The following is a 19,494-nucleotide window of genomic DNA, read 5'->3' as shown; positions in this document are numbered from 1 at the left end:
AGCTCATGAGAATGAAGATCATAATTTATGGTTTCAGAGAAGCTACTTGTGTTGATCCTCTGGAGCATCAGTGACAAACAGAGCAGTAGGGTCTCCTGTAATATTATCACTAAGCAACCAGACAAGATGTTAAAATCCAGTCCCCTCTTCTGCCACACTGAGGTCTCCTTTGCAGTGAAACCAGAGCAGAAAGGGGAGACAGGGTGTTGGAAGGTTGTACAAGAGGTGAATACACCACAGAGAGCATGAAGCCCTGCTCATCATCCCCATATATAGCAGTACTCCACTGAAGAGTTGTGCAGGGTAGAGACATTTCCTTCCCATCATGTAAAGGGACCCTAAGTAAACTTCTTCAGACACTGGCTCTACCATCTTGGGGATGATTCCTTCACCCTGAGCATCTTCCTAAAACCTTGATTGGATTTAGGCCAGGAAATGAGTTTAGGATTTGAGCCTGAGATCAGTCACTAACAATACAGAGAAGCAACAAGTCTAGAGCATCCAGATTTCAGCAATGGTCATCTGTCCAAGTATTGTTATATTAATTATTTATATAGTAGTTACCATGCACTAGGCATGTAAGTCCTAGGCCCAAACCTAATTAGTTTTTAAATTTTTATGAGTGCCAGCTTATTTAGACTGGTACTGCCATCCTCCTTCAACTTCTAACGAATATTCATCTTAAGATGCATATTTTTGTCTGCAATACTATCATGTGAGTTAGTTGTTATTATCTCTAAAGCCTTAGAAACTGCTGCACAGGGGTCGGGTCAAAAGTTAAGGAGTGATTATTACAGGAAAAGTGTGATGAACAGTACTCACCCTACACAAAAACTCTAAATGTTTTAGAACAATGTTTCCCAAACCTGGGACACTGCTTGTTCAGGGAAAGCCCCTGGCGGGCCGGGCCGGGCCGGGCCGGGCCGGTTTGTTTACCTGCTGCATCCGCAAGTTCGGCCAATGGTAGCTCCCACTTCGCCGCTGCAAGCCAATGGGGGTTGCAGGAATCGGTGCGGGCCAAGGAACGTACCAGCCGCCGCTTCCTGCAGCCCCCATTGGCCTGGAGCGGCAAATTGCAGCCAGCGGAAGCTGTGATCGGCCGAATCTGTGGACACGGCAGGTAAACAAACCGGCCCAGCCCGCCAGGGGCTTTCCCTGAACAAGCGGCGTGCCAAGTTTGGGAAACACTGCTTTAGAAGATATGTTCATTTGTTGCACGTTAACTAGAAAGTTCCCAAAGGTTTTTGATCCCATATGGAAAGAGAACATTGTCAGATTAAGGAAAATAACCAATTCAATATGCAATTTTTAAAATCTTGGAACTTTGATATTTCAATCCTAATATTTATCTCACACCACACAGCACCCATCCCTGAAACAGGAATATGTACATTGGCCAAGTTTGATGTTTTAAAACAAAGCTGCCTTTTTAGTTGTCTGAAAACAAATGGTCCTTTTAAAAAGAAAGCTTTGGGGAAAATACAGCTGACGGACTCTTTTTAAATAATAAGATAACTCAAAATAATGTCAAAATTAATTATTTGAAAAGTTCTAAACCTTCAACCTCAAAAGTAAGTTCTGAGACTGTTTTACATGACTGAAAAGAGGAGTCAAAGTGCCATCTCAACTGTAAGTGTGTAATCGTTAGGACAACACAATACTCTTTCAAAAATTTAAATGTGTGCTCTTTGTACCTGTTTATTTCTTAGAGAAAGCCTTTTAGGGCTAATCAGTCACATTAGGCTAATCAACTCATATAACATACTTGCTGAACAAAATATTTGCTTTTGTTTTCAATTAATTTATATAGACACGACTGCATTTGTGGAAATCAAAATCTATTGTTTTTTTCAAAATACTGTTTTGATTTCAATTCAGCTTATGTAATTTTTTAAAAAATAAGCAAATAACCATCTTATATTAACTCTAAAACCAAGGTGGGCTTCAAATGGATAGCTGTATTAACCTTAATATATTATAGGTGGAGTATTATCTGCTTCACATTGGTAAATCCTTTTTATTTAGGGAGTAAGAATTTCACAGTAGTAGTGGAAGAGGTTTACTGTGTGAACAACTGGGAGAAAAGTCTAATTGTCTTTGATTTATAACTGTAGTCAAATTTGTCTTTTGTATTTCTGCAAAGTATGGTGTATTTTCCAACTTTGGAAATTCTATACAATATGAAGGAATAAATTTTGCTCTACACACATAGAACCTCACTAAAATTAGTGAGATTGCAAGAGTAACTGGAAGCATAATTTATCCCAATAAAGTCAACATGCTAGTCAACATGTAACAGTTGTGTTTTTCTCCTGTATATTCGGATATAATGATTTCTAAAGGAGAGATTTGAAGGGGGAGGGAGTGATATGGTTTAAGGAAGATCTGTTGGAGATTTCACATGCTACTTTTGCATACTTTTTGATACAGCGTAATAATTTAAAAGTATACTTAAAGACAGAGTAGAGAAAATACCAGGAGTGTTTTGGAAGATTGTTCTTGTAAAAGTACATCTGTTTATAAATTACCGTTAGATATTTTCCTGACACATTTACTGTTCCTCTTTGACATTATGGTTTTTAGACTTGGTCAACAGGTGGAATTATCTCAAGACTCAAATCGTACACCTTTCCAACGCCTGGCAGCAAAAAGGTGCATAATACAGTCTTAGTAGGTTTTTGAATGAGTGAAAAGATTTACCCACACTTGGCTAAGCTCACTTCTTTTTCGGCTTGCTGATACTAAGCTTGTGTCTGGCTACTAACAATTTGGTCGTGTAGATTTGATGATCTTTTTTGCTTCTAATCCTGGTTTTATCTAATCACAAATCATATGCACAGATGTGGTCTTGGTTAATTGAATTAAACCAGTGCCTGATCCTTAGCAACAGTAGAAGATTTGTTTTGTATTTTTAGATAACTTATTCCTCACATCCAGAAATGTTAGCACTGTTTTCAGTATGCCTGAGATACAATATAAGGGACATACTTTTAAAAATAATAAATTATACCAGTTCAAAATTATATTTCTAATCTAAACAATTACTAGCCATCAGAAAATTGGCTTGTTTTGTGTATTAGTGAGTACATTGAGGGTCAAATATTCAAACAACAACTAAAATGCTTCTGCAGAACTTATGGGCACAGATCTTGAGGTTATGTCTTGGGGTTGATCATGCATTGTGCAAGTGCACTGTTGCAAGAATAAGCACAATTAAGTAGGTAGTGGGTGCCGGAGAACTCAATCCTGCATTAAAGAGAATACTCCTACATGGCCAATAAATTATTGCTGCACAGTGATAGGTATAGAGGCAAAATCTCAAGCACATACCTAACAGCTTCATTGCATATTGAGAATAACACTTATGTCCTTTCTTCACCCATACCTCAACCTTTTTTTACCCTATGTTCTTGAGAGTAAAGAAGCAGACACAAAAGATGCTTGAGATTTACTCCTGGTTCATGTGGAGCACTATGCTTAGTGCTTATCTTATTTGTCATGCTGGAGCACGAACAACCTTTGCTCTCTGCTGGGCACCATGTGAGGACTTGCAGAAGAAGGCCTTGATGTAAATGCTCCATTTGCGTGCACATGTGCTTGTTTGTATGCACAATACTTATGCACACAGATTTTAAAGCCCATCTGAAAATTTGCCCATGATGTTGAATATAAGAAGTGTAGATGTTTTTGTTTGATTACATTGCTGTTGGTTAATAAGTTCCTTGGGGTCTGAATTCTTTCCAGGTATAGATGGGAAAAAGCCAGCTTGGTTACTGATGCTATCTAATCAATGCCATTTATGCTCAATACTTGCCACCCAACTCCCATCCACCTCCCCAATAGGCTCACATGCACACTGGATCACAGGGGACGTAGAATGGAACTCTGTGGAGAGCACCATCAGGAAAGAAAAGTAGTTGCTGGACAGCACCATGTCTATACACACTCAGCAACAAAATACTATAGACAACCAACAGCACCCTTATCTGTTCCTTCTTCAGCAAGTCAATACATGTCCTAATCAGTGGTATTGCAGGTGACTTATGCTACCATCATGGACTCCTGACTGTCATTCAGTTTTAGGTGACTATCAACCATCCTAACCAATGCATTAATAGTGTTTCATAAGACAAGTATTGTTGTATTATCTTATATTTCATAGCAAAGTCTGTGTCCAAGAATTTAAGAAGGAGATTTTCAAAGGCAGAAATGGGAGTTAGATGCACCAAACTCCTGTTGGCTTTCAGTGGAAGTTGGGCATATAACTCTCATTTCTGACTTTGACAATTTCTCCTTGAAAAATTTCCTTCAACATGCAGTCCCTTAAGTGGCTAGTGACATTCTTCTTTTGCCACATTTATTCTTTCAGAACTAACTTCTAGCACCAATGGCTAATACACAACGGTTCGGGATTTCTTCTCACTCCTTCAGAAACAAATGTGCATGTGGTTATCAGGCAGGATCTCGCTGGTTACAGATTGACAGCCCAGAATCAAACTACCTTGTGAGATTTGGGCTGAAAATGTGGACTGTTTCAGGGAAACTACAACTCTGTTTCCTGTGGCAATATAATGCACATTAAATGCTTTGGGGGATCATAGAATTTACAGATAGAGAAAACCTCTCCTCTAAACTGCCTGCCTTTCAGTGCTATTATATATCTACTTGTGTTTTCTCTAGTCTACTGTTAAAAGTTCTAAGTGATAGTCCTTCTACTATTTCCCTTGGAGGACTGTTCCCACAGTGAGATACATCTGTTGTGATAAAGCTTTTCCTTCTGGCTAAATTTTCCCTTTCTCAGTTTCATGCCATAACTCCCGGTGATCCCAGTAAGAACCCAGCATTTGATGGAAGATTATGGAATCCTAGTGGTATGACCATACATTGATCTAAGGCTCCAGAAGCTGCCACACAACAGCTACAGCCATATTAATTACTGTAGTCCAGTCTCTCTCTTGCACTTTGTGACAGTGGAAGGTAAAAATTGTGGGAAAAATGAGGTAGAGTTAAATAATAAGACTTCTGTTGCCTTCAAAGGGTGCAGGACATGGGTCCCAAATGCGCAAAGTAAGTGGATCTCAAGTTAGTGCTAGGGGAAAGGCAGCCTTTCTTGTGACACATGGATTTCAGAATCACATTTTGAGAGGCTGTTGTGCAGCAAAATAATGTCTGGTGGCTGCGGTATAGCACCCTAACAAATAATCTGTGCTTTTGTGTGGCTGTTGTGAAGACAACTGCAGTTCTAGAGAGCGGTTTCTGTTATTACGCACATATTTGTAAGGGAAGCCGGATATTTTTAGGAAATGGGAGGTAGCTTCTGAACCCTGATTTGATAGCCATTTAACAGTACGTGTCTATGAGTACTCAACAATAATGCAGGTTTTATGATAATGCAAAATTACAACCCATGCTCAAAAATTAACATACTGAGCTGGAGGTCAAAGTTTATTTAGACTTAATTAATTAGGAAGATTATTATTTCTCCTTAATTACAGCCAGTAGTTTCTAGAGTGTGCATTTTAAAAAGTTTAAAAATAGATCATGTTTGATTTTATATCCTAATGTCAAACCAAAATGTTTCCTGGCAGCTCCTTCAGTGACTCAAAATAGACAGTTCACACATTCCTTTAGACAAAGGAAGTTCAAGTCACCTGGCAAAAAAGAAAATTTAAATCAACTAGTGCCATCTAGTGGGGGCTAAAATGTCTTAGCCAGTGTCTGGTCTTTGCTTAGCTAGTAAGGTCTGAGTGCTAACCTATTGGATTTTGGTTATGAATATTAGTAAATGAAAGAGGTAGAATACTTCCATATATAAATTTGGATCAGGTACAAATCAAAATATCTTACTAATTATCAAAATGCAAAAAGAATTACTTTTTGGTCTTTCATAACTTTACCTCTTTATGATTCAGGCTCCAGGTTTGTATTACTATTAAGCATGTATTTGGCTCATAGTTTCAATCAGCAAGTTCCAGTCCACTAGAAGTTCTGAGCTTGTCATTTTTAAGCCCTTTCCTCATTTCTCCTGAGCTTCTGTTTGAGGGAAAAAAAATTGTGCACTCCAGCCATATTCTCTCCCTGCCCTAGCACTCCCTTGCAACAAAGTTTGCAGTGGGGGGTGACATAACTGGCTCTACATCTGCTGGAGATTCCCCCATGCTGGAGACGTAGGGTGAGTTTCTGGCCCATTTGTGAAATGAGACAACCATAAAGGGGACTGAGTAGGGCACAGAATCTGGCCCATAATCTTTGATTGCCTAAAAGTATTAAAGTCATCTCTATTTACCTTTGTTTTCCTCAAAATAGTGGAACTGGGGCCATTTCTACAATATGTGCATTGACAATAGATAGATAGATATATTTTTGTGCTCAGAATTTCTGTATGGCCTGGATTTGGAGAGACTTAATCGGGGGTAAAAAAATTAAAGAAAAATACTGAGGACGTCTAATGTTACACTGAAATAGGATTTGAAAACTGCATGCAAATTAAAATGACCACAGGATAAGATTTGTGCATGAACCATTAAAGTTAATTATCTCACAACCAATGCTCTGAAATATTTGCAGTACCTTGTTCTGCTTTAGCAGCATGTGTTTTATTTGGCCTGCATATTTACTCAAGCAATAACCTGAAGAATGAGATAAGTTTGGTTTGACCCCTTTCTTACGCTCTAATTCTCCACCTACATCTTTCTAGCATACATTATGCCATAATCCCCTAAAAAAATGCTTTCAAGGGCACCATTTCTTAAGCAAACTGAAAAATTCTATTTGTGTGCTGCAGTTCCATCCATCCATTCCTCATGATGATTCAGCATCTTTTAATCCTTATGTGCTGCAGAGGACGAGAGCTCTAATGGGAGCTGAACAAGGTAGGCAGAGATATGTTATGTCAATACCAAAACCTTTACCTCTCCCTACCAATAGTTTCACTACCAAGCCCAGACATACAGAGGAGAATCCTTCTCTCCCTTTCCCATGGCTCCTTGACACAGAGTCTAAGGTTGTATGGAACCCCACTACATTCTCGGCTCTCTTCCCATGAGCAGCAACACATGGACACAGCATCCTGGTCAGAGGAGTTGGTACAATATGAATAACAGCATGGGGGTGATTTAGGGATAGCCTGTTTTTCCCTTTGGGCAGTAATAGCACAGGTCTCAGTGCTGGCATAATGCCCTTTACATATGGATAAGAGCTCAGACAGATAATTCAGTGTTTGTTCAGTAACAGCATTGCTGTCAACTTTTAAAATATGTGACCGTTTCAACAAATGTAGACATTTCAAACCATTTAAAAATGATTACTACTTGTGGGCTAGATTCTACCACATGCATCTTCGGGCATGTTAGATGGATGAAGAGGGGCTCTGCGGCATCTGGAACCTGCAGGGAAGTTTCCCCAGCAGTGCTCCTGCACATGCCTGCTGAAAAACCCTTGAAAAAGGGTGCAGAATATTCCCACCACCACTAAACACACACACACTCCACGCACATATATACACACACACACATCCTAAACTTTGAGACCTCAGGTTGTAGAGGTGCAAGTGATCACCTAATTTGGTTTCCAGAATCTTCATCACCAGTCATGATGTAAGAGAAGGAAAGAACCCAACTTGGACTTTTGGATGCCAGGTTGATCAGGGCAGTTAGTAAACGTTCCTTTTAAACAGAGAAAATTAGATCTGGAAATCATTCTGACAGTAAACACAGAAGTGCATGATGCCAGTTTTACCAGAGTCACTTTTCAGAAAAGCACTGTGTTTTTAAGTTGATGACTGTGGATATTTATGTGGAATGGAAAGGGTAAGGGCATACAAATAAGATGTCACCATATAAATGAACTTTTTCCCCAAGATTAAACAATGGATCAGAATATGAGCACAGGCTAACATTTACAATGACACATACAGTAGAGTACATCCACAAACATTGTCTCGGAAAGACTTCACTTATTTGTAACATTCTATTTATTTTCCATGTATACAAGGCTGCAAAAAAAAATTGCACATCAATGTGTCAACAAGGACAATGCAGGTAGTGATGACAAATGCTACACTTTCCACTGCTGGTGGTAGTAGAAAGGAAAATAAGTTGATAAAAAGATGAGGTAGCTCAGCATTCTTACCCCAATGCCCCCCAATGTGAGTAATGCCACGTGTGTATGAAGCTATCAGTAGCTGGGCTTTTTTTAAGCAAATACTCATACAGTTAAACCAAAGATATGAGTGAAATTCTGATCATCTACATTGTGAATGCAGGAACTACCATAAGTAATGGACATACTTCCTGTAATTTGATAACTTGTTCATTGGTTGAAATGCAGGAGATCAGAGGGATGCCTTGCCCATGGACACAGAAGTCTATGAAAGTCCATATGCAGATCCAGAGGAGATAAAACCAAAAAATGTCTCCCTAGACAGAAAACTGCTGTCTCTGGAGGAAGGAGAACTTGGCTCTGGTAACTTTGGTACTGTAAAGAAAGGGCTCTATATGATGAAAAAGTAAGTTTTTACTACCATTTCATTTAGTGTCACAAAATGTTTTACATACAGTAACTGAGGGTGAAATTCACACACATTTCTCCCTCTGTGTCCAAATATATAAGCTTCATGTACTCCCCAGCCATTATTTTAGCCCATATGGTGTAAATGTGCCCACTACATCCATGTAGTGAAATCTGGTCTGTCCCATGAAATCTGTCGGGGGGGGAGGGAAGGGGGGTATGGTCATAGTATTACCACCCTTACTTCTGTGCTCCTTACTTTTGTGCTGCCTTCAGAGCTGGGCAGCTGGAGAGGGGCAGCTGTTGGCCAGGCACCCAACTCTGAAGCAGTGCCAGTGTCAGAAGCAGCACAGATGGGAAGGTGGCATGGTATGGGGTGGGGGTCATCGCTTTTTGCAGGGCCGGCCTTATGGGTGGGCGATGTGGGTGATAGCCCAGGGTGCTATGGTCATGTGAGTGACGTGGTCACTACACACACACACACACTCTGCAAGGCCCCTTTAACCCCCATGTGCTGGGCTTAGAGCCAGGGAGGGGCAGGGCTGGGCTGGGGGCATCCCATCTGGTAGCTCCCACCTTGTGCCGGGCTCCAGCTGCTAGTCCTAGCTGTGCTGAGCAGGGACAACACTTCCTCTTCCCCTTCACAGGTGGCTCCTGGGGCCGGGTCAGACCCAACTCCAGGAAACTCTGCAGCTGCTGGCTGGGAGCCCAGCTCTGAAGGCAGTACTGCCACCAGCAGCAGCAGCACAGAAACGAGGGTGGCAAAAGCGCATTCCCCCTACAGTAGCCTTGTGACTGCCCCCCCAACCCTCTTTTGGGTTGGGACCAGTGTTCCCTCTAATTTTTCCCACCTGTGTGTGGAATGCGTTTTGTTATGTGCACCAATATAGAGGTAATATGACACCTGCCCTTCATATTGGTGCACATAACAAAATTCATGTGATGCAGGCGGGGCCGAGGAGTTCAGAGTGTGGGAGGGGGCTCAAGCCTGGGGCAGAGAGTTGGTGTGCAGGGGTGTGAGAGCTTCAGCTGGGGGTGCGGATTCTGGGGTTGGGCTGGGCATGAAAGGTTTGGGATGCAGGAGCGTGCTCCAGGGCTATGAGGGGGAGAGAGGACTCCCCTCAGCTCTCTCTCCCTGCAGCAGCACCTGGGCTGTGGGGGAGAGGCGCCTCTCCCTGCCAAAGCAGCTCCTAGACCGGGGCTGCAAGATAGGTGTCTCTCTCCTGACAGGCTGGGTCGGGGCTGGGTTCAGGCCGGGGGAGGGGTGCCGCAGCAGGTCCAGGCTGGGGCTGAGTTTGGGCTGGGAGAGGGTCACCATAGCAGATTGGGGGCCAGGCTAGGTTGGGGCCAGAGGAGAGGCGCCCCTCCCCTGGCCACAGCAGGTCCCCGCACGAGTTCCCTGAGTGCCTGTGTGGCACTAAGAAGGCTGCTGTGCAACCGCACAGATTTACAGGGAACTTAGGTCAGGACCCCAATTGTTACAACACTGTAACATTTCAGATTTAAATATCTGGAACTGGTGAAATTTACGATTTTAAAAATCCTATGATTGTGAAATTTACCAAAATGGACTGTGAATTTGTTGGGCCCAAATTATGACCATTCACCACTGTTCTCCAGACAATGACTTTCCCATTCAATTGCATGTTCTCTAAGTTACAGCAGCCTTCCCTGGCTGCTCTATCTGCTAACTAGAGTCTCTGGAGTGCTACATACTCCTGGTTTGCCTCCAACACACCAGTCCCACCCACCCAGAACATCATATCAACATGCCCCTTTACCAGGGCTTATGAAGTGGTCCTTGGAAGGCAGCCTTATAGCTATTTTCCATGTGCCTGCACCAGGGGAATCCTCCCCCAGCCAGACACAGGGCTTTCAGGGCCCCTTCATACTGCTTCAGGCCTTTTATACAATGTAAAGGGGCCAGAGTGGGGATGAGGATGTTGTGGTTGTTTACAAGACCCTTCTCTTGGATATGTGTGAATTTTTTCTATGATTCCTTCAATTTTATCTTTCATTCAGCTGTCTTCACCCATTGTAAGAGATACTCTTGTTACACTTTTTTGCCTTTCAGTGCCAAAAAGAATTCAAACATCCCAATTGTATCACCACTTCTAATCACTGCTGTAAATCTAGAAGTGTCAATGTCGGTGTACAGTAACACTTGAGACATTTGTGGGTATGTGCAAGTTAGAATTTTTGTTACAGGTAATCCCACAACTGGACTTTCTTTTATAGGGGTGCCAAGCCAGTAGCTGTAAAAATTCTTAAGAATGAGAATAATGATCCAGCTGTAAAGGATGAATTACTGAGAGAAGCTAATGTAATGCAGCAACTGGATAACCCATACATTGTCCGAATGATAGGCATATGTGAAGCTGAGTCCTGGATGTTAGTAATGGAGATGGCAGAACTTGGACCACTGAATAAATTTTTGCAGAAAAACCGGTATGCTGGCTTTGAGTATGTTTTATACTGTTTTATCAAAAAAGAAAACGAGATTGGTATGTTCTTTTTTTAAAAAAATTGAATACTAATGAAAATGGGCTCTTTTCTTAAAGCTACTGTAAGAGTCCTATGTATCAAACATTTTCTGATGAAACTGCCAAATTTTTGAATAAATGAAACATTTCCAAATGCCCCACTGTCAATTGCCTGTTGATCTGAGAATACAACTCTTATTTTTGTTCAGGAACCACTTCTGTCATCAGTTCTAATTAAAGTTTATTAAAACATAAATGAACATGATGACCCATATGATGCAAGGAAGGTCATTTAATGAATTTGTACAGTAGCTCCATTAAAAGTCATGAATATGAACTGCTGACCTCTTACAGACCCAATTATGACTTTCAGACATGTCAAGGAAAAGAATATAACAGAGCTGGTGCATCAGGTTTCCATGGGGATGAAATACTTGGAGGAAAACAATTTTGTACACAGGGATTTGGCTGCAAGAAATGTGTTGCTAGTTACCCAACATTATGCCAAAATTAGTGACTTTGGACTTTCCAAAGCTCTTGCTTCTGATGAGAATTATTACAAGGTAAGATTAGTACAAGGTATATGACTTTGATAGTGATGTAATTTTTTTTTTATGGAATGATTTTCAGCTGAAGTAGTTATTCTAAAAGTTGAAATACAGAACATATTTTATAATTTTGTTGCCTGTTAGTAGGTAATTAAAACAAAGGAATGACCTTACTGAACTGTATAGAGCTGGTTGGGAAAAAAAATTCCATGGAATTTTTTTTTTTACTATTTTCCACACACACACAAAAGGGGCTGGGGGAATTTTCAGCCAAAAAGATTGGGTTTGTCCTAAAGGCAAAAACTTTTCAGATATTGTTTTTTGATTACAAGTCAAAGTTTTCCACGGAAAGCAGACGCTTTCCTTGAAAATTTTTGTTTAGTCAAAAGCCCAATTTACTGTTGAAAAACAGTTTCAATTAAAAACATTTGACCAGCCCTGGAAATGGATTCTACTACAGAATAGTGTCAGTCCATTTTCATATATTTTGCATCCAAACTCTTTCAACATCATCAATCAAAACTAAACCTAACACTGTTATTATTGAAATATGATGATTCATTTTGGGAGAGGGTTGAATGAAAACAGTTTGGTTAAATGATGGCTAAATAAATCCTTCTATAGAGGGACTATTCAGTTCAGTTTTAAGTGAATTATGCTGCCTGCATCCAAAGAAAAGGAAATGACTGCCAAGTTTCATAAAAATATAACAGTCCTTGATAGTCAAGGGAGACCTTTTGGCCCATCATGTCTTCTTTTAATTCCCTTATCTTATATTCTGATTTTGCTCCCCCTGTTCCCAACACAAGAAGGTTTCGTCCTTTTTAAGCTGGAGCTGGTCTGTTATATTTCCTGAAGAGCAGAATATCTAGGGCTAAAATGAGATCCAAGTCCCCTGTGGACGCATTTTTGGATGAACTTATGATACCAGCCTCTCCCCATGTTTTTCACTGCTCTGTCTTCCTTGTCAAAACATCTCCAGGCCTAGGTGAATAGCCAGATATGCATGTGAGGCTTTGCAATTCAAATCATTCCTTGCCCCTGCCCTCTCCTCCTCTTCTTCCTACTCAATCCATTTATCATCATAGGTAAGTTAGGGCCAAACTGCATGAATGCTACATGAGCATTAGCATTGATGGCAACACTACATGAGCAGTAGCATTAAGAAAAGTGTGAGGATGCGCATTACAATTGGTGTTGGGGAGCCACAAACAGTAGAAATATGTTTTTAATTACAATTAAAATGTTTGGGATCAGGAAGAGCTCTTTAAAAGCACAGTTTGTTTCAAGTGAAGAAGGGACCTTAACTGAGGGCATGTCTACACTACCCCACTACATCAGCATAATTACTCCACCTCTGCAAGAGGCCACCATGGCAAGGTGTGGACAGCACTTTAAGCCGATGTAACTTATGTTGCTCAGGGGGGGTGTTGTTTTCACACCCCTGCGTGACATAAGTTACATCAACTTATGCAGTAGTGTAGACCAGCCCTGAGAGTCGATGACAAAGGTGCATTCCTCTTTCCCACTGAAAAGCAGAATGGAGTTTCACAGTGACATTGCCTTGTGATAACTTGGTATTGCCACAGAACAGTGTTAAGAAATAACTTAATTAGATTGCAACTCAGTATCATAATGCAATGCTGTCGGTTCCTATGCTGTTTTGAGGCAAAAGGGAATCTCTGCTTGAGACCGAGTTCTGCCTTAAAGCAAGTATGAGCCTCAGGTTAATTGGGTATGTCTCAGGTTGTGCAACTGAGACTTGATATGAAAACCTTTATTTTTAAAAAAGTGACAAAAGGATTGAGTATTAAATTAAACAACAGCATGCAGCAGATGCCATTAAAAACATGACCAAAAATAATTTGCAGATAAATTTACCTTTACTGTGGTATTCATGGTATTCCTATGCTAGAACATAGAGTGTGGAATACTGTGAATAGCACAGTAATAACTCTTCTGTGTGTGTGTGTGTGCGTGTGTAAGCAATTTGATGGCATTGCTTTACATTTCTTCATGGCATATTTGAATTTTGATGATAACTATGATTGTTTCCACTGCCTGCTTTTTCTTTTGTGACTCATTTTTAGGCACAAAGCCATGGGAAATGGCCAGTCAAGTGGTATGCTCCAGAATGCATGAACTTCTACAAATTTTCTAGCAAGAGTGATGTTTGGAGCTTTGGGGTTCTAATGTGGGAAGCTTTTTCCTTTGGACAAAAGCCATATAAGGTGAGTATTTTTCTTCAATTATGTTTTTGTCAAAGTTAATGAAAAGTAATGACCTCACACATGTATATGTGCACATGCATGCGCACACACATATCTGATAGCTCTATTCTGCTGCAACAAGTGATTCTCCCATTCCAGGGCAATCCCCAGCTACCCATTTGTGGAAGCTTGATGAAGCACATGGGCTATAGTGTGGCTCCGAAGTTTGCTGTGTCTACACCTCTCATATTTTAAGTGACAGCACGGATGATGTACTCTATCTGCAACTGAGGCTTTATCATTTTGTTTTAGGGAATGAAAGGAAGTGAGGTTGCCCAGATGATTGAAAGAGGAGAGCGAATGGAATCTCCTGAAGCTTGTCCAAGTGAGGTCTATGACTTGATGAAACTGTGTTGGACATACAAGTAAGTATAATGTGACATTTTACCTCCTGTTGATATTTCTTAGGCAGTTTAGCTAATATGTAGAAAGAAAACAAGAGACATTTGAAAACATATACTTTCAACTGATGTTATAATTAGAAACAATAAGCTGTAATCTTCAGGCAGTCCATCATGCTTTCAAATAACTACAAGTTGCTATGGAACTATATGCACTTACTATCTACCTATCAAACAAAAAATGTATCTGATTTCAAATGTGATATTTTCCACACTGCGTAAACAAGAATAAGGCCTAAAAATGTTCTGGCCAAAAAATAGGGTTTCATCAAAATCAAAATTGTTCACAGGCAAATGTCACTTTTGATGATATTTTTAACAGATTTTTTGTTCCATTTCAATTTTTGAAAACAAGAAAATTTCCAACTATCAGATATTTTCCCACTCCCTTCCCCCTCGAATGCAATAGAATCACTGATGTCTAGATTTTTTTCTACATTTTATTCTCTCTCTCTCTCTTCCCCACTCTCCTCCCATCTTTTCAAAACATCCACAACTTTGGAAAAGTTATTAAGAGGCAAAAGGGGGGGGGGACTAACTTTTTTAAGATTGAAGTTTTGAAAAGTTACAGAATGGCTAAGTTAATTTCATTTTTCCACTCTATAGTTTTTCCAAAGTTGAAGAAATTTTGAAAATGTAAAGCACAAAAACCCACCCTAACCTGGACATTCCTTTTATTGCACTGTGTGATAAATATTCAAAAATTTGACATGTGAAATATTTTTACTTTGAAAAAATGTTTTTTAAAAAGTTCTTCATTTAGAACTCTGTAAAATAGAAGCAACTTGCAAAAGATTTCAAAATTTTGATTTTTCCTCCCTATATTTTGTCTACCTCCTATAAAATAAATATCAGACTGTATGTGGACTACAATGACTATGCAGTCTTTTGGTTTCTTCAAGTTTAAACTCAAATTATTTAAATTTATGCTTTTTACACTTCAAAATCAGCCATGGTGAGAAGACGGGTTCTTAAACAACTACTACAAATTCAGTGTTCCCGCAAGACAATACAAAAATCATATTGTATGCATCACAGGTACATTTCAAAAAGAAACAATCTTCTACATATGAAAGTAGTGGGCCAAACTCTGCTTTCAGTTACATTGGCATAAATTGGGAGAAGTTCCTTTCAATTTACATCACTAAAGAACTGAAAGCAGAATTTGGTGGATGGTACGTCATGGCAGGAATACAGTCCTCGTGAGCACAGTGCTTCTAGAAATAACAACAAACATAATGAGCTTCACAGAAATATAAATTCTTTCTTATAATCAGCCTGACTTTCTTCTCTGATTAATTCAATGAATGACATAAACAATTGTTGATCACATCAGAATCACTTCTGTCAGGATTAATTGCAAAGTCTTAAACACTTAATTATGACATCATTGAATAAATATATTATGAGAAAACTAATTATTATATCCGTGAAATAAATATAGTGGGGCAAATGCTAAGGACTGTGCACCTGTGCTTGAAAAGGAATTCTATATCCATATGAAGTAAATGGATCCATGTATAATGTAAATTTCATAAGGACTTGTTCTCAATGTAATCAGTTGCCTGAATTAATAGTGGGTAAGAGAAACACATTCTAGCCATGTATCCAGGACCACATTCAGAGATGAGCAGAAGCAACTCCAGGGCTGTGGTCATAGCTCTCATTATGAACCAGATGGTGCACTGTATGGATTATCTTCCACACCTTACGTCTGAAATAAATGAGGTAGAAGGTAAAGGGGAGCAGTTTTATCCTTTCGTGCACAGATGTATCATTGATTCTGGCTATATATAGTAATATAATATAGTAATAGGTAATATATTGCATTGTCTAGATGAATGATGGGTTAGTTGATCTGGATGTACTTTAGTGTGACAATCACTTTAGTGTTCTCTCTGATGGTAATTCTAATAATATCTTCACCATTTACATGAACCTTCAGCAAAGTCTGAACGTATAAGGAGATGGAACAGTGGTCCAAAAGTCATTCCTTTCACAGCTTTCCAATTACTATACCGTCATATCTCTCTTCCTCTTACAGGATTGATGACCGACCAGGATTTTCTGCTGTTGAACTCAGACTACGTAACTACTATTATGACATTTCACATTAACAATGTGGATACTATGGATCTTATGCTCACTTTGATCTGCTGAAAGCTCCCTTCTGAAAATGAAAGCCAAAAGCTTTAGCTTTAGAAAACATCATGACTTCAGTTTCAACAACGTAAAGAGCTTCAGCAATACCAAAATTCAAAGCAAAGCCCTTTGTAATAAACGCCTTTACTTGCTTTCAGTGCAATTTCCGGCCCTTAAATATCTTTTAAAAAGCAGACATTGCTACACTGTGTGCAGCAAAGACAGCACAATAGATCTTTAGAATTCTACTAAATTAAGTTCATTTTATTTTACATACAGCCTTCTTGTCTTTGCTGGGAGGGGTGTATATTGCAAATTCCATTTTCTCTCTTTCATCTCTCTTCCTCTCCTGCATATATTTGAATACAGAGCCAGCATAAAAGCCTTACTACTAATTTTCTCACTACTGTTATTTACCCTAAATATTGCTCAGAAGTCCCCAAGCTTTGATAAAGCTTTTTCTCCCAGTGAAAGGAAAGTATTAATCTTTGGCTGTTTAATTCTTAGTTTATATCCTAATGTACTCTACCTGGACCACTGAAATCCTCTCAAATAAAAAGCCCTACACTCCCCTGCAGTAATGCAAGGAAAGAGGAAACAGAATTTGTGAATCCCTACCACGTGGCAAGGAAGCATCCATTCCCCTCTGAATTCTCCTCTTCCCCTGACCTGCCCCCCTTTCTATTCAGGACTCCCCAGCTTGTCTAGGGGAATAGTCATATATACAAGAGGAGTCCTTGGGGCATACTTCCTTCTAGAAGAGGGAGTAACAATGCCCCAGTTAATGTTGCTCAGTATTAAACTTATTGTCTGTGCCTGCAATAGCTAAGAGAGCCTTGGTTGGCCAATGGAAGCATCTCCTTTTCTGCCTTACCTTTGTCCTCTTCCTCCTATGTCTTTTATGGATTATGTCTTTTAACAGACTTCCTGATGTTGTATGCCAAACAGCTCCTCTTTCAAATTCCTCCTCTTCCACAACGCGCTTCCACAGATTCAAGGCCAGAAGGGACCATTGTGAGCATCTAATCAGAGCTCCAACACAAGCCATACAACTTCCCCAAAATTCCTAGGGCATACCTTTTATAGAGATCCAGTCTTGATTTAAAAATTGTCAGTGATTAGAGGATCCAACATGACCAGTGGTAAAGCGTTCCAATGGCTAATTACTCCCGCTGTTAAAAAGTGACACCTTATTTCCAATCTGAATTTGTCTATCTTTAACTTCCAGCCATTAGATTGTGTTACACCTTCCTCTGCTGGGTTGACAAGCCCATTATTAAATATTTGTTCCCCCTCTAGATACTTAATCGAGTCACCTCTTAACCTTCTCTTTGTTAAACTAAATAGATTGAGCTAAATGGCATGTTTTCTATCCTTGAATCACTCTCCTGGTTCTTCTCTGAACCCCCTTCAATTTATCAATGTCTTCCTTGAATTGTGTGCACCAGCACTCTAATATTTTATAATAACGTCATTGCATAAAAAGGGAACTCTCAAGACATTTGAAGTGCAACCAGTTTTTAACTTCTCACTCTGCAGGAATCAGAGCATCCCGCAGCCCCAATCCTTTTATCCCAAGGGATCCATCTGCCTCAATTTCATTACCTTTGTCCTTCCCATAATGTTAGTGTTTGTGCTACCATTATAGCTTTCATCTTGCATTAGATTGTAAACCCTTCAGGAAGGAGTCTTTGTCTTTCTGTTTGTTTGCAATGCCCCAAACTCTCTCTGGCACTGTATAAAGATAACAAATCATTTAGTTTCCCTTATTGTTCCCTATTGCCACTTTTCTCCAGTCTCATTTTAAGTATTCCAAGTTTATCCTGATTTGTAGCATAAATTTTCATTCCCTTTCTTAATTACAGCCCCATATTCCAATTCTATTTTTGAGCCCTGTATTCAATCCTAAATAATTATTGGTGTTTACACCTTCCAAATATATGAAGACTATTATAAGATAACTAGTTCCCAAAATTAATTTATTGGCATGCACATAAATGGATGCACATTTTATTACTACAGGAAATATGGGTATGTAAAGGTACTGAAGAATAATGTTTAAGGTTTGATATATTTATTTCTGTCTTTTCAGAACATATGTATTTTACCATGGACTTAATTGTGTATTTTAAAAGTTAATTTAGATGGTATTTTTGTCCTTTGAAAAAGAAATTGATTACACAGTGCCAATGTATCAAACGTAGAAGAGGATTATAGAAGTTTGGTTTCCATTGTGAAATATTTGTAGGTACTGTAGATCTAATGTAAGAGATCATTTGTTTCTTTTTACTAAATTAAAGATAAATGGCCTATATTTTCAAAAGTGACTAGTGATTTTTCAATGCCTTAGTTTTGAGGTGTCCAACGGAGGACATTGTAAAGGTACCTGATATTTAAAGACACTCAAAACCACGAGTTGCTTTTGAAAATGAAGGCTATTTATCTTTATCCAAGTGGGACCAGTATATAAATTGGTTGGTTTGAAAAGCTAGATATCTCAGCATCTGTTTTTCTGCATGGCCATGTTGTCCAAAAGTGGCCTCTATTTGATTTTTGAGCACTCACTTTTGCATAGACAATTTAGAATCTCCATGTGCGGTAATCCACCTGTGCATGAAACTGGATGTAAATCAAGCACAAGTGAGATTTGAGTATAAAATCCCACTACCAAGCCGGGCTACAATTCCACATGCTCTCGTACCTTCTGAGAGCATGGCCTAATGTGCCAAAGTTGGGGAGGCCCAACCTCCTCCCAGTGAAGAAAGATCCTGATTAGTATTATTTTATTGTTTTTTAGCTTTCCTATAAAAGCCTACAGCATATGAATACAAAGTTTTGTGACCTAAATGAATATATTATTAAACTGAAATTAAAGGTATTCTTTTGTAAAAGGTTTGGTTGGAATAAGAATCCTTTTTAAAAAATATTTGACTGTGATATAGTTATGTTTTATTTACTGTCTTCTAACCATTACTGATACAAGGTAGAGAATATGTATTTGTCAAATTACTGTGATTGTTTATTTTGATCCTGATTGTGATTCCCTTATTCAGGCCTGGTCTACACCTAAAATTTAGGTTGACCTAGCTGCATTGCTCAGGGCCAGAATTTTGCACCCTGAAGACATAGTTAGGTCAACCTA

At 39.4% G+C, this 19,494-nt stretch overlaps 1 protein-coding gene across 6 annotated transcripts in view; it reads left to right on the top strand.

Moving 5' to 3' along the window:
* Positions 1 to 19,243, top strand: part of SYK (spleen associated tyrosine kinase) — a 74,845-nt gene extending 55,602 nt beyond the window's left edge. For 5 of the 6 annotated variants that reach the window (XM_038402881.2, XM_043514427.1, XM_038402882.2 and 2 more), the window contains 8 exons: positions 2,584 to 2,652; positions 6,785 to 6,872; positions 8,329 to 8,506; positions 10,747 to 10,956; positions 11,365 to 11,554; positions 13,630 to 13,770; positions 14,062 to 14,174; positions 16,255 to 19,243. In XM_038402881.2, coding sequence (XP_038258809.1) covers positions 2,584 to 2,652; positions 6,785 to 6,872; positions 8,329 to 8,506; positions 10,747 to 10,956; positions 11,365 to 11,554; positions 13,630 to 13,770; positions 14,062 to 14,174; positions 16,255 to 16,327 — 1,062 coding nt within the window. In that variant the 3' untranslated portion in view covers positions 16,328 to 19,243. The remainder of the gene's footprint in view (positions 1 to 2,583; positions 2,653 to 6,784; positions 6,873 to 8,328; positions 8,507 to 10,746; positions 10,957 to 11,364; positions 11,555 to 13,629; positions 13,771 to 14,061; positions 14,175 to 16,254) is intronic. The other variant, XM_038402883.2, reaches the window with a different exon arrangement.
* The last annotated feature ends 251 nt before the right edge of the window (positions 19,244 to 19,494 follow it).

The sequence above is a fragment of the Dermochelys coriacea genome, chromosome 5 (genome assembly GCF_009764565.3).
Source record: "Dermochelys coriacea isolate rDerCor1 chromosome 5, rDerCor1.pri.v4, whole genome shotgun sequence".
Classification (NCBI taxonomy): domain Eukaryota; kingdom Metazoa; phylum Chordata; order Testudines; family Dermochelyidae; genus Dermochelys; species Dermochelys coriacea.
Note: the sequence above shows the minus strand (reverse complement) of the source record. Positions and strands in the feature narration are given on the sequence as shown.